The following is a 25,169-nucleotide window of genomic DNA, read 5'->3' on the forward strand; positions in this document are numbered from 1 at the left end:
ACGGCTTTATCGATCCAGTGCCAATAAAATAAAAGAAAAAGGAGAAATTAATGACTGGGAAAACACAGCAGAACAGCAGGTCCTGGACGTGCGCGCGTCGTCCCTTCTCCTTGCATGTGTGTGACAGAGATGGAGAGAGGAGGAGAGGAAGAGAGAGAGAGAGAGAGAGAGAGAGAGAGAGAGAGAGAGAGAGAGAGAGAGAGAGTGAAAGAGAGAGCAGGGGTGTCATTCAGATTATAGGAGAGGGTAAGGATGGCGGGGAAGTCACCGGAGACGTGTCCTAAAATGAGATGACTGTCTATCTATCTATCTATCTATCTATCTATCTATCTATCTATCTATCTAGGGTGATGAGAGAAAGCTGAGTCAGAGCCATTTTTGAACCTCTGTGGGAAATGTCTCACTCAGGAGTGAAGGGAGTCCAGGAAAAGGTGTGAGATTGGTGAGTGCCTTATGAACTCGTAGGGTGGTGATTACATTTATTAAATTGCAAAAGTTGCTCAGCCAGTTGTTAATTATCCGAGTTTCAGTGCCTGAAGCATGCAAATGGTCAAAAACTTTTGATTAGTCAAGTGTAATCATCTAGCCTGATTGGTGCATTTGGGATATGAATGAGTTTGCTTCTTTGTGTGTGAAATAACCCATGAGTGCCATTTCTTGTCTAGCAGACATTATAAAGCAGGTGCTGGATATGGAGGTTGGAAGACAGTTTGCTCTTACATGATGTTTCAGACATGAGTGGAGATGCAAAGAGCCGACCCCTGAAAGCTATGCCGATCTGTTTCATATTCATCTGCACCTGTTCTGTCACAACAGACTAGCTGGCAGGCAACGAGAGCAAGGACAGGGGGACGCACATGCACGCGCATGCGCACGCCTGTGCACCCTCTTTGTCAGGACATGGTAATAGTTTCTATCCATCGTTGACAGTATATCCAAATTCCAAATTCTCACTTCATAACTAAACCATACATATGACACAGCTTGAGACGTCACCTCAGAAATTACATTATCTCATGAAAACTTTCATTCCCGTTACCAGTGTTGCTGCTGGAAAGGATCCGAAAAAGGCACAACAAACAGCACAAACACACACCTTAACTCTAACGTTAATCAAATCCAAATTGGAAAACAACTTTGAAGCCACATCGCCGCAATGTGAGTTATGGGCCAACAATTCTTAGTTTGTTCCAAAACTACTCCTCAAATATTAAACAAAAAAAATACCTAATAGCTTGTTGCTCCAGATCAATTTAGGAGTAAACACAAAAGAGGATTACAGTGGGCCAGAGTTTGGTGGAATGTGAATGTCACATGGGAAATCTAAATTCAGCCTAAAGCCTTGTTTACATACGTGAAGGGACAGCAGCAATTATGATGGAGATTACTGTTTATTATTGCAGTTTTTTTTGCGTGTGGCAGTGTGCTTCGCTACAGGCTTCTGTCCTCGTAGCCTCACACACGCATTCACACAAATGCACAAGCTTTGAGAAAATCTGACCCATTATTGTCGAAATCTGTGTGAGTGCCTTCGAGTGATGAACAGTGTTAGGTTGACAAACACTTACATGGTCAGAAGTTGCCTTGACTTACCTCATTCAGAGAATATGGAATAAAGAAAGCAGGGAGAACTAAGTGCTAAATATACTATAACATATGAACTGATTGATGCTTCACCCCAGGACTTATAGGAACACTGGTTTAATCTGTCGTGTGTTATGTCTTTATTGCTTCGCTTTGTGCCTTTTCCCTCCTTCAACTCCCCTTTGTTCCTACACCCTTTTCTCCATCTCTTTCAGTTCCTTAATCCTGTTAATCCATAAAAAAGGGGCGAATGACAACTCATCCATGAAACACTAAGAACTCAGCATGGAGATAAACAAGGGAATGAAAAGTTTGGCGGTTTTTGTTTCTTTGTATTTCAGAATATGTTTTTCCATGAAGGAAAAACAGGAAGTGAACAATGCTGAGAAGAAGCTTAATGTTCCTCCTGATGGGGCATGAGCAAAGAAAATGACGAACCACATGTGTCAGTGGGTTATATGAATGTGTAGGCTACACATACCACTCCACGCCACTCTTTTTTTTTTTCCTTCACTCTGATGAAGCTCTCAATGATTCACACTCCTCAAGCAACTTGAGAGAAGTCTGCTCAGGGGATAGTTATTTTTTGACTTATACCTTCCATTATTTCTGCGAGAGAAAAGATTGACGTCTATACAGCCTTTCCCCAAAGCGCTCTGCCACATTCTCACATCATTAGTCTTCGGTCACCTCACATTATGCCCTGTCAATTGAGGGGCAAACTAAGAAGTACGACCATAAGAAGTGGAAATCTGTACTCACAGCAGTGTTTTACTCAGTGGTTACCGCTAATTCCTTTGAGACCACATCGCTTGAGTGAGCAGAGCTTTGTTTATTTTTGCTTTATTAAAGAGTAAAACTGTTTTGTTGCTTTCCCCTGGACCGACACCACAGTGCAGTTGAGTTGTTTGCCACATAGAGTCCAAAAGTACATGAAATATACTGTCTGAAGAGTCTATCCATCTCTGCTTTTTACTGCTCATAAAATCGTTGCTACCAAAGGTCCCAAAACATTAATGATCGATATTTCTAAACAATGAAACCATCTTCCTTTGTGTGTAAAGGCACACACACACACACACACACACACACACACACACACACACACACACACACACAGAATAGACCCACATAGAACAATACATATGGCCTCTGATAACGATAAAACTCCCCTGACAGACTCTCCAGACAAAAACACAAACAAGACAGCAAGACAGATTACAAGAGCACTGTTGTGCACTGTCCTTCATGTACACACTCAAACACTTGCGAAGGAGACATCTGGCATGTAAACCACACGCAGGAGTATCAACACACTACTACACACTTGCATAAACATACGCAGACGTGCCGGCAGGCAGAGCGAGGGAAACACGCTGTCACACACCGCAGACAATACGATCACTAATGGCTGCACGATCGGCTATGACTCTTCTGTTTCTTCTGACAACAAACTTCTATTAACACTCCAACAAATTTGCAGCAAGAATCCAAAACAAACCCCTCCTTAAAAAAATGAATGTGACACACAAATGCCTCCTCCAGTTTCTTCAATTGTGCTTATTTTATTCTAACGCTCTCCCTTTTAATGTCAGATGAAAAATCATCCAGAAAAAAGCAATTCTCCCTGCCAGCACATCAAATGCCCCCATTGGCAGAAATCAGACGCTCTACAATTAGTCACTTGATTATCTCACCAGAACGCCAAATGCTCCTTCTTATCACGGGGAAAACCAAAAAGAGCATTTCGCATTTCAGCAAAAATGACAAAAATACTCAAGATCGGCTGTTTGATTTAGGATATACATCGTAAATCGAACGCACCACTTCATTATAGATTATAACACACATCTCACCCACTGCGTGACACGGTGGGGTCTGAGCAGCTCCTTCAGCAGCAGACCGATACACCCACGGTGCAAGAAGGAGCATTACTGCAGGTCGTTAATCCCAACTGCAATCAGACTACTGCACCACAACAACCTCACTGTGTAGATTTGTCTATTGTCCTAACAGCATTTATATATTTATATTGATCTATTTCCCCTGCTGTGGGATTGATAATGTATAATCTAATCTAATATAACAAATTGCAGCTGTGCAAACGCAGACATGCAAATACCCTCATTTGCAAAATTCGTTTTGTTACTTGCACGATGCATTATTGTTCATATTTGTATGCATACAAATTCAATTCCAAAAAGGTTGGAACAATGTGTGAAGTGATAAAATGAAAGATGCAATGATCTGTCTCCTCCGTCAACACCCATTGGATCCACAACCGAACACAGACAGCGTATCAGATGTTGAATGTATAGTAATTCTTTACAAATCATTAAAGATGCTGGGTCACTTTGAATAAAGTGGCAGACCAGAAACGTCTGAAAAAGTTGGAACAGGGCCATGTTTATCTTTCTGTAGTATACTGTCTTCTTCTAACAGCAGCCTCCAAACATCTGGGAGGTGAGGAGACTTTAAGAGGGGACTGTTGTTGCATTCTTATCTCATGGAAGAATCTCGCTGCTCCACAGTCCTTCCTGCTCTGTGCAGGTCAGTTCAGCACCCAGACTCTGCTACTGTGAAGTCAAGCTGATTCATGCAGTATGTGGTGTAACACATTGTGACCTTGTGCACAGAAATGTCTCCAGATTACATGAATTGTTCAATAATGTATTAGATGCTGCATACAATGGAAACTTAGGAATCCTACATCAATGTACGCTCAGGATCAAGTAGCTGTAATTGCATTTCTATGCTCATACATGCAGCTGCGATGTTGCTTTTAATGGCCTCTGTCCCAATTTTGTTTGATTTCTGCCATCTTATCAAAAAGGTTCTTCTAAAATTCAAATGCTAAAATGTCTTACTTTTGCCATCTTTTACAATGTCTGTGCTTTTCTGCAAAAACTATAAAAGATTTTTGAGAAAAGCACATCAGTTCATCGCGCTTTTGTTTTGTTTTGTCTCACAAAAGGAGATAGTTAATCATATTGTATTGCAGTGAGAGGTCAGAACCATATTTTATTCTTGGATATCAGGTGAAAAAGCACTATACCAAAGCAGGGTATTTCACGAATTTCGGGGCAAGTATGATAAACAAACCGAAAACAAGGAGCAAAGAAGCTGAAGCTCGGCTCGGCTTTGCATTCCCTTGCAGTTTATCTGAATTTCAAATGTGACTCATTCTGGAGATGTTACGTTCGGGATGAGTGCAGATGATTTGAGGACCAAAGGGAGGGAGTGCCCCAGGTAAATGGGTGCTTGTCTGAGTGCAGGAGGGATCCTGCGGTCCAGTGGCTAAGCGACAGAGCAGAGACCCGCCTGTAGAGCTCCAGAAAGTGAAAAACATAAAAAGTAAAATAGAGACGTTGCAGAGGAGAGGAGGAGGTGGTGAGAATGGAGGAGGAGGAGGAGGACTGGCCTGAACAGATAAAAAGGTAAATAACAGAGGCAGTATTCCTTACAGAACACACCTCCCGGTCTTGTCATAAATGTGTGTGCACTTGTGTGTAAAGTTCAGGTGTGTGAATATCCTCTGCCTAAATGAGGATAGAAGGAAAGGACCAAAGAACACATGCTCAGGCTGCTGATGAAAATAACGGAAATAAACCCAAAATAGGTGAATGACTGAAACAGTAATGCTTGAAAAGAAAAAAAGATAGAAAAGAAAAGAAAGGCAGAGTCAGAGGAGAGCCACAACTATGGCTCGCCCATAAAAGGGAAAATATGTTGTAGGTACATAAATAAACTGAGGGGAAATGTTGCTGTATATTAGCAGTAGCCACACTGGGATTGTTGTAAACACCACTTCCTCTCCGTGCCTCACTTATTTTCTTTTCTTACTCCCACCTGGTGATCACAGAGAGTGAATAGGCAATGTTTGCTGTCCAGGATAATTCACCAGTAGTTCTGCTGTATCATAAATTTCTATTACTCCCTGTTGCTGGTAATTATGTCGAAAGGATCCGAGCTTGGACATGTGATTGGAACATGGAAATTATGATAGGACTTATATTTAAGAGCCAATTACTGCTTCTCTTTATGTGTACTTAGATAAAGTTTTAGATCTTTGAGTTTAGCACATGGAAAATAGGAGTAATACTAAAGTGTTGCGTCTATATTTTTGATTTGTGTATTTCATGCTGCAAATGTAAAAGCAGAACAAAACTATGAATCTCCAAATTCCAGTGATGTATCCCACTGGCAGTTCAATGATGGGGGCAGTCAATGGACTTGGGTCTTAATCAGGATTACACATCCACTAAGGAACAGAAATAAGCTTAATTGTCGCTTCGATTAGGTTAAACATCAGGTCAAAGAATGCACGCTTGATTAAGCTTCCTTCTACAATGAGAAACATCAGGGTTTCAAATAATCAGACTCTATGATTGGCTCGGTGAATTACTATATGCCACAAGTGCATGAAATTACTGTTCTGAAGCTCTCTCCAATTGTGTCAAGGAAGAAGGCAGCAATAATGACAATTTCAGAAGGAAAAAGCATCTCATCATAGATGCATTTATCTTGCCCATGTGCATTTCAGTGCGCCTCGCTCGCGATTACGAGTGCACTCATGGCTTCTCTGAGCAGCAGACCATGTAGCTTGAGGGCCAGTTGAGCCACCTGGAGAGCCTGTCAGAATTCTTATATCCTTCCCCCCATCCATCTTTCACCGGTGCACTGTGCCTTTGAAGAATTGGTAAACACTTGGCAAATCTGTTCTTTTGATAGGCCCCCCATAGGTCTGTCCTCCACCACTTCATCAGCACCCCTGACTGGTGCTGAAATGAGATATTGGCATTTTACCAGCAATGGGCAATCATTAAAATAAATAAATAAATAAATAAAACCTCACAAGAATGGATCTGTGATTTCTTCTAACAGGCTGATGATGGTAAAGTTGATAACTGATAAAGTGGATCTTTTCGGTGATAAATGAGTACGGCTGCATGACAGTGACAGCTTCACGCTGGTGCTTCGGTTTATTTGAGCAAGTTTTCCTGATGAGGTCGTCCCAGGCGGGCTTTCTTCTAATGAGATAGCGAGATGAGGGACTGAGATGGCTTCAGGGTGGGATTGATGGCTTGAATGGCAACTGTATCCTTATGTGAGTGAGCGTAAGATCGCTGAGTGACACACAGTTAACTGTGAGAGTACATTTGTTAGAGTAAGAGCCACGCATAAAGACTAACGTATCCGTAACCTTCACCTGTGCTAATGTAACCATTAATAAACCCCAGTGATCCTTTTTTTTTTTGTTTGCATGCAAGCAAGTTATCATTTAGAGGCTAAATGTGAATGTTTACAACAGATGGTCTGGTGTGAGAGTGTGCATGCATATGTGTGCTTTCACGCTTCAGTGAGTGTGCGATGTGTGTGTGTGTGTGTGTGGATTTCTGGTGAAGATGCTCATTGAGCCCACCTACGTTTGTATTCAGGCTTCCAATAAAAGGGGGAAATGAAGCTGCCGTGCACGTCTGTGCTCACACATGCATATTTATTTACACATGTGTACCAGTGTTAAGTGTGACCTTTGCAGGAGGCAAGGGCACACCCGAGAGAGTCTCTAAAGTCTCCTTTGAATCCCTGGTATCACTACCCGTGAGAAACAAGAGGTCACATCGCTCACTGCTCTGCCAGGAGAGAAAGAAACCGAGAAAGACCGATGGAGGAGGCGAGAGGGATGGAGAGAGAGAGAAAGCGAGAGAAGGAGAGAGAGAGGGAGGATGAAGAGAAGAGGAGGAGGAGGAGAGATGGAGGGAGGGAGATTATGAAGACTTCCTCGCCTTGGGCCTCCGGGACAAATTACACCAGAGAAAGGATGTCAGTTATACTGTGTTGCTCTAAGACACACATGAGTCTACACACACACACACACACACACACACACACACACGCGCGCAGTCTCGTATTTCTATCCTTGTGGGGACCTTCCATTGACTCCCATTCATGTCTAGCCCCTAACCCTGACCCTTACCCTAACCCTAACCCACACCACAATAAAGCCTAACCCTAAAGAAATGTTTTTGCACTTTTACTTTTTTCAGTAACAACAACATGGTCAAGAAAACACTGTTTCTCCTACTTAGGACCGGAAAAAGGTCCCCACAAGGCACGTTGTTTCACGTTTTGCTATCCTTGTGGGGACATTTGGCCCCAACAAGGATAGAAATACGAGAACACACACACACACACACACACACACACACACACACACACACACACACACACACACACTTGGATTTCTTGCACAAGCAAACAGGTCAGTGTTAGCTTACAGGTCACTGACAAACTGCATAAACAGACATATTTCCTTCAATAAGATGGTGTCTGGTTAAAACAGATGAAAGACAAACACATGTAGACATCACATCCACGTACATGCAAACACAGAGAAACACACAGTTCTTCCACATGTCAAAATGCAGCAATCTGGAAGAAACTGGCAGGTTTTTACGTCAAAAATGTAACTCGAGGTAATCTTCACTTGTTTTTGTGATGGATTTTCTAATTCTCAACTTTAATATCATGTTTGCTGGCTTTCTCTGGAGATGTAGTTCAACCTATTTGTTTGTTCTGTTTTACTTTTTAGCTACAAGGCAGGCCGCTTCATGGTAACAGGAGGCTGGGCGAGCTGCGATACCTTGTGACCTGCACTCAAAGAACGACACATTTACATCTCTTCATGCCGACTAACAGGTTGAGACAACGTAACACACTCACACGCACACACACTTTTTTTTGTGTGTGGCTAAAACTACTATCAGAGTGCCGCAGGAAGTCAGATAATAGAATTTCCTTTGAATTTCCAAAAAACACACATTCTTTAAAGTGACTTCTTTGCTTTGGATGTTATCCAGTCGGGGTGTCAACTGCTGTTTGTGTTCAGTTTGGCATTCCTGTGCAGGGTTAAATGAAGACTGTGTGTGTGTGTGTGTGTGTGTGTGTGTGTGTGTGTGTGTGTGTGTGTGTGTGTGTGTGTGTGTGTGTGTGTGTGTGTGTGCGTTTCTGACAGTGTTTTGGCATCTGTGCTTTATTGGTGTTCATATATAGAGCAGCAGTGAATGATGGGAAAGAGAGAGGAAGGGTGGAGGAAACAGAAAGAAAGCGAGAGCGAGAGAGGATGTGAAAGAGGTTACAAACCACACTCAGCTGCACTGTGAGCTAAAGATGCTTCTCTGAATACCACAGCGTTCTTTCTTGTTTGTGTAGACATATTGTCTGTCTGGAAAATTGATCACTATCTGCAGCATCACTGAAAATGACACAAAAACACGGATGAATAAAAGAAGGAAAGGTGAATGGCAAAGTAGCTCTTAAATTAAAAATATTTCGCTCTTCAGAACTGACAATAAATTCTAATAGAGGTGAAAAAAAACCCTCCACAAATCTGACTGAAAGATGACCAAGTAAGGAAGGTTCTCGTGACAATGTTACAATGTTTGCTGAGGTTCTCGTTATAGAGGACAAGACAATAAAAAGTGAGTCCTTCACTGACAGCTTGAAACAATGCAGAGAGAGGCATGAGTGAACGGTATGGAGGAACTGTGGCCCGAGGCACACCGAGGCGCATGTTGGAACAGAGTGTTTATAGAGCTGCTTCAGAAGGCGCAACGCACGCACACACTCCAGTCACAAGTTAAGGGCTGGAAAAGAAGTACCGTATTTTCTGGACTATAAGTTGCTCCTGTCAAAAAAATGTGTCATATGACAGAAGAAAAGCACACTGAAAATAAACTGCACTGGCATTTTAGACATATTTTTTTTCCATGCACAGAAGTGACTGCCTTGTCGATACGCCTCAGCCAGCAGCTGCTGTTCCAGAACCATCTGCGAATTTGTCCAACTCTGTCAGGCTTTCAGTGCACCATTAAACTTCGTTATTTTCTTCATCATGTTTTTTTTTTTTTTTTTGTTTTTTCTAGCATTTCTCCAGTCCCTCGCAAGTTTCTCACACACTTTAAACTCTATCTTTGATGCCCGGTCCCACTATCTACTGGTTCTTTAATCATTTTTTCATCCTTGCACTAGATTGAGTGAATAATGGATAGATAGAATTTGTTTTGTAGCGTTTTCTTCATCTGATATTGTATTTCTTTTGTAAGTGAAATAATGGTAAAAGACATTTTTCAATGACACGGTAGCAATGTCGCGATATATTTTGATAGAAGTTTTAGGACAAGCTAAACGGCAACCAAAAATTGTGACTTAAAGTCTGGAAAATAGGTTGTGTATTGGATGAGATTCACATTCAAAAGACCCTCAGATGTTTTTGGACTGTGGGAAGAAACCTGAGGACCATGAGCGAGACCCACCAAGGTGCAGAGAGAACATAAACAATTTGCACAGGTAGTCTGGAATCCCGATGAGGATGCTCTCACTTTGAGGTGAGAATGCAAACCACAGCCACTGACATTACCATGTCAGTTGTTACCATTCCACTGCATTACTTCATAGCCAAACTGCTTAACACTACCCCAAAAACAATAGAAAGAGATATGTATATATCACTCTATATATATCTATCACATATATATGTCCTCCTGGGATAGACTTGCACTTCAGGCAAGTTACAGTTTGTTCTGTAGTCAGAGTTCACATTGCGATGGACTGGCATCGTGCCCAGGGTGTATCCAGTCTTCCATTTGGAATTAGAGCAGGTCCCATTATTGTGTTGCTTTCCTAACTTGACTTGAATGACATGAATTCCTTTGACAAAGTCCAATCGCTCAAACAAATCACCTTTAGTTATGTGAAGTGACTTTGTCAAAAAAAAAAAAAAAAAGTGGGCTAGTGGTTTGCGCAGTCGCCACACAGCAAGAGGGTTCCTGGTTTGAATCCCTCAGTTTGTCTCCACATACTCCGGCTCTCTTCTGCAATCTAAAGATAGGTGGCTCTAAATTGCCAATAGCCGTGAGCACAGTAAGGGTAAGATTATGATCCTAATCTCGATAATGTAGGTCTGGAACATGGGTGGATTTTCTTTGCTTTGCTTCCACTTTCAGGACTTCAGTTCAACAGACATTACTCGTGGGCGCAGAGTTAGGGGAAGCCCTCAAGTACAGGAGGAGTCACAAGAAATTTGAAAAAAAAAAAAAAGAGGGAGAAGAGAATGCAAATTCAAATGTAATTGGATGTAAAAATAGTGACACTGTGGTTTTCAAAAATCCTCAAACTTGGATAAAGGTAAAACTTGTAAACACCGGTATCTTCTTAAGCACTCTGGTTAGCCAACAGCCGCCCACACATACAGTACATGATAACACTTTCAGACAGGTTTCTCACGAATTCCAGTTTGTGCACTATGAATAGCCCGCCAGTAAATATCTGTTTGGAAAACCCTGTCAAAGAGGATGACAGGGTTGAGAAGGAGAACTACACAGTACAAGGGCGATGACAAAATGAGTAACAGGACGAGGAGGCTGGAGCAGAGGAGAATTGGCTGAGGAGAGAAAAGCAGAGAAAAACAAGACGGAGAAGGAGAGGGCAGGTATTTTCCACTGCACTGCTTTGGCCCACAGTAGGTTCCCAGGTCACCCACTTTTTCACCGCATACTCCCTCTCGTGAATTGTGCTCAAGGAGTTTTATTTACATGGTTTTAGAAGTTGCCTGCCAGCTCCACCAACGCGTGTGCATATAGGCAACGGACAAGGCTTGTGGAGACATTGATCAGGGGTCATACTGGGCATGGATACGACACTCCAGGCAATCCTTTCCAAGCTGTGCAGGAGAGGGCATGCTCGACTGATGTGATGAAAGGATTTGTAGTATGTCATTTCCCCCCCCCCCATACAAACCTCTGTAAGTTCAAATATAGCTTCTTAAACAAGCAGAAAAAAGCATTAAACCTCACATGTTCATGTGCTATGAAAGTGTATGAATGTGAGCATCTTTCCATGGTTGTTCTCTCTGAGCTGCTCTAATGCATTTTCAAAAACCTTTTGGCTTTGCATATATTGTGTATCTCTGTGTGTTTGTTGAGGCACTGCTACTGTTGTTTTTGCTCCCATATCTGTCAGAGTCTGGGAACAAACCTCAATGAACAAATAGACCCGGGGTGTCAAACACACCGCCTGTGGGCTAAACTGACAGGCCAGAAGACCAAAGTCAGCCCGTGGGATATCCTCACAAAAGACAAAAATGACAAAGCTTATTTGCAATTTAAAAATAAAACAAGTAACTTCGGGATGGCAGGAATGCTCAAAGTAATGCAGCAGTAAAATCTAGCAGATTTATTGCGAGCTTAAATATTATTGCGTGAGTTGGTGGAAATCATTCTAAAGCCTGGAGAAATCATGTGGCCAAGGGAAAAAAAACAGGCTTAAGAGAAACACGGTGGGCTGTGTGGTGGTGTGGTGATCAGCACTTTCCCCTCACAGCCAGAAAATCTCTGGTTTGAGTCCAGGCTTGACGGTCTTCCTGCGTGGAACATTTCTCTGGTTTCTTCAGTCTCCTCCTACAGGAAGGTCCAAATCCAAGTGTGTGTGGTTGCCTGATTCTGTGTTTTCTCTCGGATGGACTAGAAACCTGTCCCGAGTGTACCCTGTCATCGCCCATAGCTAGCTGGAATGATTTCAGCACCCCACAATCATAATTTGAATAAGTGGCAAGTTAGATGAAGGCTGCAGATTTTAGATTTGAGTTCTTTGGTTGATTTAGTGAAAAAGTGCATCACCTATCAACATTTAGTTTTAAGCTAAAACGAAGGGTTGAAAAAATTTTGAGTTTTCTATCTGTGAGCTATTCTGCTGTCATTTTTACTTCGTCAGGTCAATTTTTGGGTTGTTTGCAGTGCCTGAACAACAGCTCGACTAAGAGTTAGACCACTCCACGAAATCAGCACAAAAACACCAAACGCATCAGTCAAACCAATGAGGTTAGAGATTACTCTGTTTAATTTAGGATCAAAAATATGACAATATACAGTACAAGATTTGATTTATTCAGTATCTCTTGCGTATAAGTTAAAAATACAGTATTTCAGGTAATTTGTCATTAGAAGGTGGGAATCACAAAAACAATCTCTGAGAGCCTTATCCATTTTCACATAAACAAAACCCAAAAAAAGAGACTTGCTTTCAAACATAACACAAATAAATAGACAATAACAAGAGCTTTGTGTATTAGAAACAGAGTCAGCTGCTACACGTAAGAAAAATGTAATAGGACGATCCTTTCATTGCTCCATAAAATCAACAAAATAAATATTACACACGCTACTTTTATGGTGCTGGGAAGTCTGTTTGTGTCTACTATACCCCCCCCTGTGAGATTAGCCTTTTAACCTCCAAGCGTTTCTCAAGCACTATAAGTAAGAATTTCAATATAAATACATTACATTATGGCAATAAGTCATCTCACAGTCTGGCTGGTTGAAAGTTTGCTGAAAGAGAAACAGGTGTTTAAATAAACAAAACCTGTTAATTTTTTTCTTTTCTAATCGGTCACAACAAATGGCACTCCTCTGAAAGTGTAAATAGATGCAGTAAGCCCCTGCTGACCCTCCCGTCTTCAGGCTAATGACATTTGATAGTGCCACACAATAATAGAATACTAAGAGCGTGCTATTTTGGCTTGATGGTATTCTATTTGAGATGCTTTGTAAGTAGTAAAAAGACTGAAATATGTATTTTAAATACTGGACTCCACAGAAAAATGCATCCTTTTCAGTGCATTCATTAAATTAAAATATGTTAATGGCTGTTTTTGCAGGAATATGGAGAGACCGAGGTTGTAGAAAACACCTTCATCTATCATGACATAAATCAAGGATCAAATTAATCTGACGTCATGCACAAATTTCTCACCCGAGGTTTGTGACATAATCTAGACACACATTACTGCAAATTATATCTGCAGTATTTTTAAAGCTTTAAATTTACACTGAAGTGGATTTGAATGCCATCATTCCATCCAAAAAAAAAAAAAAAAAAAAAAATTCGTATCAGTCACATAGGTATGGCACAGTACCCAACCGGATTACAAATTAAGAGGCAAATTAGAAATATATGATGATGAAGGAAGAATTGTAGTAAAAGTAAGTGTCTCGGGGAAAACACTGGAGATGAAATTAATCCGTTGTCAATGGGCTATATACACAGCTCCATTACTTCCTGAAGTTCAGACGGCACCTTTATCTCCTGTGTTTCATGATAGGATGAACTGATTAATCCAGGTGTGTCTGACCTCAGTGGATTAATCAGTTCATCCTATCATGAAACACAGGAAATAAAGGTGCCGTCTGAACTTCAGGAAGTAATGGAGCTGTGCATATAGTCCATAGCTGAGATTTGTTTTCAGGTGCTAGTTGGAGACTTAATTGTGACAGTAAATGCTATATTAGGTCTCTGCAGCTGACACATCATGTATTTCTGTTTGAATTTATTAAATTACTTGAAAACATTGTTTTTGTGGTGGTCTGTGTTTTCATAAAATTCCAAGTTTTACCTGATGCATATCGTATATTTTCATATGATTTAATCTCATTATCTGAAGTCCCATCTTTCTTCTGCTTTCATCAAAAAACATGCCCTTATAATAACTGAAGTAATATTACAAATGCAGTTAATGCATTAAAAAACATTAAAAAACATAATTTCTTCTGCAATCTTCATGACAACATTAACATGTTATGATAACCTGTTATATTTTCCTTTTGTGTATTTGTTATATTGTTGAGGTCTGAATGAAAAAGCATCAAATGTAATAATTTTCCTTTTTTTTACATGATGACAAAGGTTTGGCAATAATGTCATACATATGCCATTAAAGAATAAAATTCAGCAAATGGAGAGGTAGCAGTTGGTTCAGGTGCCTCATATCTATGGGATTGATAATAAACAAAAAAAAAAAAATCTGACAACATTTGAAGTCAGTGTCACATGAGGTATACTTTTTAATTAGCTGTGCACAAAAAGAAAGGATGTTTGTGTTTAAGTGGGACTGTTCTCTAATAGCAATGCTTTTGGCAATAAATGTAATAACGCTGGAAAGACGGACTGTTTCCCTTTCAAACGGCACCATATCTGTGGGCGACATGCATTTGTGGGACGAATAGCAGAGCTGAAAATGTGGGGTGTGACCATGAAAACAGGCCCAAACCTTCTATCTTCCAAGGTCAACAGCTTTTCTCTGCTGTTACTAGTGATTTGTGCAATGAGTTTTGCCGCTCATCCAGCAAATGCATCTTTCTTCTGTGGCCCCCATTTAAAAGGAGAGTAAACAGATTTTCCAGCATTTCCAAAACATAACATTTATTGCTAAGGGACACTGCTAAAAGAAGAAATCAACACTAATGTGCCTACCCGTCGCATTTGCTCTCAATAAAAAAAAAAAAAAAACATCAAATAAAAAAACATCAAATTTTTGGGGGATAAAAGTAGCAGTTATTTTAAACTTAGTATTATTATCCAGATCATACTTTTCAGAAATTTAAAGTCAAAGCTATGGTTCACCTATTAGTCATACTCCCACAAGTCAGTGAATATCTCAGTTTTTGCAGCAGTGTGTCAAATATGTCTCAAGAAGAAAAACAAGAGCAAAATCGACTCCACATATAGCCTCTGCGGCAGTATCCCAGTTTTATAACTCAATGATGGCATACATAAACACACCTCTACATCTCTCGGATTTTCTCATCTCATCTGGCACCCCTAAAGCAATCAGACAGAACAGTTTTGCTTACTTTATGCGCTTCATCGAAGCACTGACCTCCAGGATTTTTACAGCTGTAAACACAGCTCCTCCAGGACACCTTACATTTGGTTATTATTTCTGAAGACACGCTGCACGGAGACAATTAGTGCTGCGAAGGCACAATGAAGAGGAAAATATCCACAACATCATTATCTAGGTCATATTAAAAACACGTTGGTTTAAGGTTGTTCAAATACGCACCAAACTGTTAAAGTGAGAGTGAGGTCATGAATTTGTTTCCAATCTGTGTTTATACATGCTACTGGCATTTGCTATTTGAGATTCACTTGTACTTGCAACATTTCTGGAAGCATAACTAAGGTAAGACAAGGTGCTGTCCGGAGAGATTTTAACGGCCCTTGTGAGGTTTTTAAATATTTTTTTTTTTTACATACTCAGCTCTGTTGGAGGTGGTTCATGGAGCTGCAGTACTAAGTGTGAAGCGGACCTCGGTCTCTGGGCGGCATTAAGATGAGAGGATGATGTTTAATCTTTGAGCAGTTTCTTTAATGACTTTCAAATGAGTGCATAAATCATACTTTCCTGCATTTTTTTTTTCCTGAATCGTCGAACTCCTGATCGTAACTTTGTGCATTACGGATGGAAATGCATTAATTAGACAGCCTGGCGTAGAAAAGTGTGTGCAGTGTCTTGACAGGGATCTCTGCTTGTCTTGACAAAGTGAAGAGGCAGGCGCAAAGCCGGCCTTTCGGGAGTGAATAACTGGCAGTTTTTGAAGATATCTTTCCCTATGTCCCCCTCCCCTAGCTTTCTCTTTGTGTCATCCATTGTCTGGGTTTCCCTTTCTTTCCATCTCTCTCTCAGAGTTAGTGATGCACTGATATCTGTTGGCAGTGGATGTGGGGGCCCTCCTTACTGCGCTGCCTCAGTCCTGTGCCCTGTGGTGCCTCCTCATATCTCGCAGTGCTTGTGTTCTCCTTCTCATTCGTCTCGCTCTGCCTCCCACCCGTCCTGCGAGGAGCTTCTCCCGTCTCACTCCCCGAAGACACTGCCTTTAATTAGAATTGAACTGTCAACACAAAGCCCCTCTGACTGAGTTTACTTCACCTCTGACTCTTTGACCTCATGCTCTCTTACAATCACAATCTCCTCTCCGTCCTCCTAATTGGACACAGCATACCGAAATCTCTTGGCTCTTTAAGCAAATTCTCATTCTGACTCCTCTGCTGTCCTCCATTCATCCTGTCTAACCTCATAAACATCCTGCTTCCGCTCTCTTGTTTCTCTCTCTCTCTCTCTCTCTCTTACAATATTGAGTAAAAATACCTGTGTTGACCCTCCTTTCTGCCCTCACTTCCTTTTGATTTTATCCGCCACCCCCCCCCCCCCCCCCCCCCCCTCAACCCCCCACTCCCATTCTTTCTAGTCCTGTCAGTGTCTCATAGTGTTCTTGCCAAACTTGTCGCCAAGTTGCTGTATGAGCAGAGCCAGCTCTCCTGCGGCCTGGGACTTCTCCTCCAGGAGCTCATAGCGGAGGCTGGAAATGTCTTGCTTGATCTCCTTCAGCTCGCCTACAACACAGTAACACAAGGACGGAGATGCAAGAGAGAGAAGTGAGCAAACACGACGACAACAAGTGATCTCTGCAGGTAGGCTCTTAGCCACAAGGTCACGCAGCAGCACAGCCGATAGCACGTGCTAGTGCCGCACAGTGCTTATTATACCATGATAGATGGCACGTATCTCGGCACAGCCTCATTTTAGTGTCGATTTTACCCATGCAGACACACACACACACACACACACACACATTGACACCAGCACATCTCCATCCAATTCCCTTAAGCACCCTGAGCGTGGAATGACAGAGTGGAAGCAGTTCTTAATGAAGACAGAATTATTACCTTCATTGACTTCGTCGCTTTCTCTGTCCACTTGAGCTTTCAGTACATACCGCTTAATCAGGCGCTTCATAATCTTCTACGAGAAGAGGAAAGGAGGAGTTTACATGGCGAGGATGCAACAGGGTGACGTGCTCAACTTACCTGATGAATAAGCTTATCGAGTTAAATTTCGAAGCGCCTGTGCTTGTTTGCAGCGACACTGTGTGCACACACGGACTAAGCTAAGTGAACAGCATAATAGCTCCGTCTCAGAGATGAGATGTCAGAGACTCAGTATTAATCTCTGGCCAATGGGGACGTCCTGCAGCTGCTCACACGGCTCCAGCAGTCGCTCCCTGCATGCAACCCACTGTGGATTGCGGGTCGATACCTGTCACCACTCATACAGCACACATACAAATGACTAATCTTGCCGTTGAGTGTGGAATGGAAAAACACACATAATGGGAATCATGAGACAAAAGTGCACTCGGCCGAGAAAGGAGGTATGATTTCCCTCTGTGTAAAGGTGAAGAGCAGCCTCAGGAAGAGAGACTCCCTTCGCTCATCTTCGATACTTTGAGCTCATTTAGTGAAGCGCTTTGCCTTCGATCTCTCCCAAACAGCTCATTAGAGATATTTTTCAGCCTCTCCCCGTTGTTCTCCTTTTCTTTTTGCCACTTCATTCCAGTCAGTGCCCTTCTATCCAAACTTGTTAAATTCTTTCCTCTATGTCGTCTGGCCAATCTCCCTCACACCTCCTTACTTCTGTCTCTTGCATCAGTTTCTCCTTGTGTCTCCTTTCCTCCTCTCCTGTCATCCTGTCAACACACTCCAGCCATCCTCACTCCCTGACTCTACATAGCTCTCCTTTTTTTTCTGTCTAATCTTACTCAGACTGTGAGTTTCTCTCTGTCTCTCTTTGCATTTTCACTCTTGGCTCCGTCAATTGTTCATTTTTATTTATTTATTTATTTATTTATTTATTTATTTATTTATTTATTTTTGATCGCATCCTGTGTTTCTGATTTTGCCTCTGTCTTACCTGATATCTCGTCGGGTGTTTTCGAGATTTTCTCTGGATGAACTCTTCTCCCGGTCGTGGATAAGACCTGAAGCGTTCATCCTGTAACAGACAGCAGCCCAGATTTACCCTCGCATTTCATGGCTGAGCAATCTTGTAAAATGGAAGAATTCGAAACAGGTGTTAAAGGGGCAATATGCCGGCACAACAAAACAACGATGAAAGGCAGGTGGTAGTGTTTGTGTCTGAGGCTCGTACGTCTTCAGAGAGAAGGCAATGATATTCGACAACATCACTTGACCTGAGTGAATCTTTATTAGCTTACTTCCAGATGCCGCCCACGTCCATGACCTTGCTTTGTAGCATGTGTGCCATTTTGACACAGTGGTGCAAAAATGAGTTTTCATTGAAGTGTGGACTCATGCAACTAGCTGCTACTCTACAAAGTGAGCACTAATGCTGCACAGACATGGACAGTTCTCAGTTTCATAACTTATTCTTGTAAAAAAAAAAAATGCAGGGAAATGAATAAAAAATATCTATCTACCCAAGAACAATTGTCAAGCTGCAAATTTTGAAATTAAAGATTTTTAAGTTGAGAAGAGAATCATCATCTGTACTTGAACCAAGGGTTATTTTTTTCAGTATATGTTTTAAAATTAACAGTCCATCCATCCACCCGTCCATCCTGGGGGACGGAGGGTTAACCTGGGCAGGTCCCCGTCCATTACGAGGCAAACACAAAGAAACACACAACCACACACTCACTTTCACACTTATGGGTAATTTTGGGTCATCAGTTAACCTCACATGCCCACAGGAAGAACATGCAGAGGAAGAACATGCAATCTCCACACAGAAAGGCCCAGCTGGGATTTGAATATAAGACCTCAGAGACACTTTGACCTGATGTTCTTATTCAGCTACACAATCACACACACAGTCGTGCAAGATGTTCACACACGATTGGGAGAAACTTGGGGTTCACTGACTTGCTCAAGGACACTTTGCCACAGAGCAAAACGGAGGATTGTTAAAAGACCCACTCTACCAATTGGATATTTTCTTTTTCAGACACAGAACACAAAAGCTTTTAACTCTTGCTGATGGTACTGAGTGAAGAACATATCATTTATGTCCCTGGCGTTATATCTAGAGTCTGTTTCAAAAAGTTGTATGTACAATAGTAGATGTAATTGTGTCAATTGTGACGCAAAAAAAATAAAAAAGACTGATGTTCATCAGGCGAAAGCATTTATTATGTTGTTACTTCAGTGATTAGCTACCACGGAGACAATCCCCTTCGGCATTCATTTACTCTTTCAATGTTTTTATAATGAAAATCATGAAAGCTGTTTTTCAGTTTGCAGGAGAACTACTGCTGTAAACAACATGAACAACATGTACCTTTTTTTTGTAATGCTGTAGAATATTTTGCGCCAACTGCAAGAGCCAATTATTAGCTGTAAAAAGGCGAATACTCCCCCCCCCCCCAACCAATCTATCATTACAATATCTGAAGGCCTTGCTCGGATGGCATCTGCTGCTTCAGCTCCATGTGAGAGTGAGGGACACATCTTTTATGCAGAAGTTTTCCAAAGGCCAACTGGCTTGGCTCGGATCTCTTTGTAGTGTTGTACTGGACTCCGTCAGCTTTTCCCTATCCATAACTTGCTTTGTTGACTTCTGCTGGCTCCATTAAACATATACTCAATTCCTCTGCTTCCTTTTCAGCAAGAAATTAATTGTCCAAACTGTTGTGAATATATGAAAGGCAAATACACCAAAGGGACCGCGCATAAATTACTGTCTGCAAGCAAGAGAAGGCACATACACACAAACCCACACAAACACACACAGTACAAACACAGTACAAACAGTACAAATAAGTACACATACACACATTTCCTAAATGAACATGTAAAGTTATTACTTTTTATATCAATTCCACACAGTAATTAAAAATAGATTACCAGTGGCTGAGTTGTGGCCCCCTAAACACAGACATTCAAGTCATTAAAATATTTCACCAAGACAAACTATCTCCATAAACATATGTTGCTTTGAAATTAATATAATTAGCTTCATCTCATTTAAAGTGCTGAGAAACATGCACTATGCAGCGTCTCAGAAAGACCACGTTGCCTTCTCGACGTCTCACTTGACATTCACGGAGCCGCACGGTGTTTCAGTCGGAGCGCACCTATCGATCGCCGTCTGCACCTGCTCGGGTGTTCTGTGCTGCACACAAGTTTAGGTGTTCACGAAGGCAGCGGGGTGTAACCCGTCTTGTCCCCATGTGAAACCTGCCAAAGCATTTGAGCCGACGCCGGCAGAGCCAACGGCCTGACTAATAGCCTCACTGAGGTGCTGTGTTGAGCTGTTGGAGCTGAGGGATCAGACAGGGGGAACGTCTGCAGACAAGTGCAGCGCTCAGATTGATTCCACATTAAACGGTCTGCCTTATTTTCTTCACGCAAGTCTTTCTTTTCATTACACCGACTTTATTTTGATTGACGATCTTTAAAATGCAGACAGCCTGAAAATGATTGCTTTAGTTCAATTGTAGGCTCACAGTGTGAACATCTGACATTCTTGCGGTCATAACATAACTATTTGAATTGAATTAAAGGTTACACATGACATACAGTGTACTGAAGGCTGTTTCTTTTGACAAACTAGAAGTTTAATTAAAGTCACATAGAAATAAAGACTGCTTACGATGAAGTTGCCTGGGAAAATATTTTTGAATAAACAAAAGAGTGCTCCCCAGGTAAATCAGTATGGAATTCAACACAAAAATGACTTAGATAAAATATACATTAAAGCAGAAGTGCCAGACATATGGCTTACAGGCCACTTTCAATCCCCCGGGGGGACCGTTTTGGCTTGAATGTCCTTGTAAAGGATCAAAATTGCAAAGAAGATGACAACAGCAATTTTCCAGTGAAGGTAAGTTTTCTGCTTAGCCCACTGTTATTTGCATTGCACCTCAAATCCATGGTGTGAGGGTGAGTTTATGAGGAAAAAGTGCACTGAATGCCGGAAAAACAGTGCAGCCCTAGAAACAACACACTTCTGCCAACATTAGATTAAATGAATGTGCAATATTGAGAAATCCAGTTTGCATTTGGGTGAGTACTGTTGTTTGCACATAAAAAATAAATAAATAAATAAGAGTTGTTAGTATTTAAAGGTCAATATTATCGGGCCAGAGTTAGATTAAAGTGGGTTGGATATGACGTGGAAACTGCACTTTTCTCACCACTGCATAAAAACAATACAAGTAATGTTACAATAAAGTAAAACCAATTTTTAGACAGTGGTGATTTTTCTGCAGATTTACACTTCATAGATAATGATAAAAATATTATTCTGTTTTCAGTCACCTTTTTTTTTTGACAAAAATGAATACTTAATCACTTTGCAACATTATCATATACAATCATGTCATTCGTTGACATGGGACTTCACAAAATGACAAAATATACTGACTTTGTCTGTGTACTTGAGATCGTGACTCATACAGTTCACTGACACCAACCTTGGCTTGTGAATTGAGCATGCCCATCTCCAGCTCATTGTTGTGGTGATGGCCATTGGCCTTGCAGAGGCGTATCAAGCACGACTTAATACGAAGGACCAGGTAGTAGAATGACTTTGGACTGGGAACCAGGTTAAAGGGAGCAGGTAGGGTGCGACCCTCATCAAAGTACGACAGCCACAGCTTGGCCCGGGCAAACTTCCACTCCACATCGGCATCCTCCTGTGCAGACAGAGACAGAGGCTGATGAACACCAGAGCTCTGAATACCATGCAGGACAAACAAATCATCATAGTAATTCCATGCAAAACTTACACTGACTACACAGAATGACACTATTATTTAGGATATATCAGGATTAACATGGCATTCAGTGACTAATCAAACCACAACACCATTAAACAATAACACCCAACATTTTAGCACCAAACACTGTTACCTTTCACAGCCGTGCTGCGAGCCTGGATTTACTTCGTAACTGTCAGGGATCTCTGATCATATTTTTTACTCATGTTTCCTGCTGTGCGGATTGCCCTCTAACTTCCCTCTTGTGACTGTCTGCCCCTGCCTCTGTATCCTGTCTGCTGCATGCCTTCATCACTGTCAGCTGAGTTGTACACATTTATACACCCTCTCCTTGGTGTATAAATGTTTGGTTCACAGTATCAGTGCCAGTTTGTCTCACTTGCCAGAGACAGTGAGAGGCTTTCGTTGCAGTGTTGTGTCCTAGTTCAGGCCTTTCTTAGTGTATCCTGACCTTGTCTGTTTCTAAACCTCTGACTGCTTGGATTAACTTCATGTAGTTAAACTCTGCCTTTCTACATTGTGTAGCCTATAACTATGTGTGTGTCATACCAAAAATGTAGTTCTTGATTCTATCTATCTATCTATCATGTCATGTCATTCACACTGACCTCTATATTTAGAGCTTGCCCTGCAGGCGATGCACAATGTGCTATGGTCATGCGTACTGCTTGCATTCTTCCTTGTTACTTGATTTTTTTTTTTTTTTTTTTTCATTTCTGGTTCCTGTTGCGTTTCTGTTGGATGCTTTTGGTGGCGCATACCATGGTTCACATTATGTCCAGCTTGTGTTTAGTTTCGGCCAGGGTTCATGATGTAGTGAAGTGTTTGTTGAATTTCATGTCTCATATAATGATGTAGTTTTTTTGCGGAATGCTGTATGGTGGTGTAAAGGTTAGTGCTCTCACTTCAAAGTTAGAAGTTTACCTGTAGAAGTCTGCGTGGGAGCCAGTGTGTGTAGAGTTGCATGTTCTGTGTGTGAGTTTTTCCCACTGGCTTCAGTTTTCCTCCCACAGTCCACATACATTCATTTATGGCCAACTGACAACTAAAAACAGTCACCTTTACACAGCAATGTGGAACCTTGAGTTGGATAACGTGGATGAAGCTGTATGTAAGATAGATGGATGTTGAAGTGCACCTTTTCTCAAACCATTCTGAGTGTCTTGTTATCTGCTCTTCATGTACCTCATTTGAATGTCAGCCTTAATTGTTTCTATCCTCCCCACAAGCTTCCGTGTGTGTGTGTGTGCGTGTGTGTGTGTCAGTCTCTTTGTGTCTGCGCTGGTCCACCTAATTAAGGTAAATGTATCCAGTGTTATCAGTCGTAGTTATGAGTCTTAGTTCTTTCTGTTCATCTGTCTGTTCATGCTGCTGTCTGTGCTCCATCTTGCACCCGATCTTTCCAATCCTGCGGCATTTTAGTATTTGCCGTTCTACTGCAGGATCTAATAAAGCCTGACTTTAGCTTAAACCTAATACATGTTTGGAACCCCTGTCCATCTTGCCTGCTTATACTATAAAGTAATCAGTCAAACCATAAGTCTGTCTACAGCAGGAAATATACACGCAAACTGCAAAGTCCCTCAATCAGATGAGATTTCTTTTGGTAAGAGTGCCAGAATTGAAAGAAATCAATAAATTAAATACAAACTACTTCAGTTTTTTTGCGACACTTCTTTTATTCAGTAATTTTGCTTGTTGGCATCATATTGGTCTTTAAAAGCTGTTGGTATTTTTGAAAGTCAGACTCTCAGGCTCAGACGATCAAACAGAGAACCTCATCGACTTGCTGACAATAACAATCTCTCTCTCGATCAAATGAGAATCTCGTTGACGTACCTCTATCTCCTGATACGAGCTGTTGATCATAGCGATGAGCATGTTGAGGAGAACAACCACCATTGTGACGTTGTAGACTCCGTACAGCACGTAGCCGATGTTCTCTATGAACTTGTGGTCGTATTTCAGCACCACGGAGATCACTTCAGACAGCCCGAAGATCGACCAGAAAAGAGTCTTAAAACTTTCCTCGACCCTGCAAGAGAATGAATTAAAATCACATGGTAGTGCCTACACAGATAAAAGCCCGTTGCATTAACAGATTTCAGTTACACATATGCAAGTGCATAAAAGGAATTTTAATATTGTGGGTTTTATGATGTGGCACTGATGAAATACCTGATGAGTCATGCCCAATTTGAACACATTATCTAATTTCTTCCTCTCTCTCCCTCACTGTCGCACATCCACCTGCTATTACAGGCATATATTACCAACACATGCATGAAACAGGACTGAAATAGCAGGAAATGACTCAGCTCTAGCATTTACAGACTGTTTGGTTCATAAAACCCAGTTCATTAAGCCTGCAGTGTAGTCCTGGGTCAAACTAGATGCAAAACACACTGAAACATCACGATAGTGATCGGTGAATCAATAATAGTTTTTCTCCTCTGGAATAAAGTTTGTTTTTGGGGTGTTAGGACTGTACTTCATTTTATTCTAAATACTTTATTGGCGTGAACTTTTTCAAAAATGCATGCTCGTCATACTTTCTTCTTCTGAATGTTACTCTGAATTAAATTTCTCACTTATTGGCAATCTACATGGTACAACTGCACTTGCTTTTTCCTCTTGGCAACTGCATATCATAGCACTGCTATTGTTTCATTTAAACCTATAGGGTACTCTGCTCTTGAAGTCTACACTCAAATCTGTGTGCTCTGAAGGATCATCCTCTGACACTGACCCACTGTGTGCTTTTGTGCCAGAGGGCCAAGAATGAAGAACCACAGACACAAGAAAAAAAAAAAAAAAAAAAACAGCACAAGGCTCAGAGACTTGTGAACATTGACATTCAAGTACATGTCTGTTGTTAAATATTCCATGAGTGGCAAGCATGGGCTTGAGATGACAGAGGGGGGGCTTCGTAGGGAAGGAGAAGCTGCCTGCTTGGATTGCTGGAGGGGCTGGGAGGGTAGGAGGAGGCTGCGGGGGGAGAGGATCAGTGAGCTCATGGACTGGAGAGCTGTCGGTGTCTTCCAAATTATCTTTTAAAGAGATGCAGCTTCCCTGGCAAACAGACAGCCAGGTGATGGCACACAAAGTGAAGAAGCACTCACATGCATAAAAAAAGCAGACAGAAGCAGACACAGGAATAGAGTGTTCCCT

The 25,169-nt window shown here is 41.5% G+C and overlaps 1 protein-coding gene across 1 annotated transcript in view; it reads right to left on the minus strand.

Moving 5' to 3' along the window:
• Positions 1-16,657: 16,657 nt before the first annotated feature.
• Positions 16,658-25,169, minus strand: part of trpc7b (transient receptor potential cation channel, subfamily C, member 7b) — a 53,541-nt gene continuing 45,029 nt past the window's right edge. The window contains exons 8-12 of the mRNA XM_030115070.1: positions 23,838-24,033; positions 21,693-21,914; positions 18,170-18,250; positions 17,146-17,221; positions 16,658-16,812 (exon numbers count right to left, since the gene is read on the minus strand). Of these exons, the coding sequence (XP_029970930.1) occupies positions 16,673-16,812; positions 17,146-17,221; positions 18,170-18,250; positions 21,693-21,914; positions 23,838-24,033 (715 nt within the window). The 3' untranslated portion in view covers positions 16,658-16,672. The remainder of the gene's footprint in view (positions 16,813-17,145; positions 17,222-18,169; positions 18,251-21,692; positions 21,915-23,837; positions 24,034-25,169) is intronic.

The sequence above is a fragment of the Salarias fasciatus genome, chromosome 2, assembly GCF_902148845.1.
Source record: "Salarias fasciatus chromosome 2, fSalaFa1.1, whole genome shotgun sequence".
NCBI classification, from domain to species: Eukaryota; Metazoa; Chordata; class Actinopteri; order Blenniiformes; family Blenniidae; genus Salarias; species Salarias fasciatus.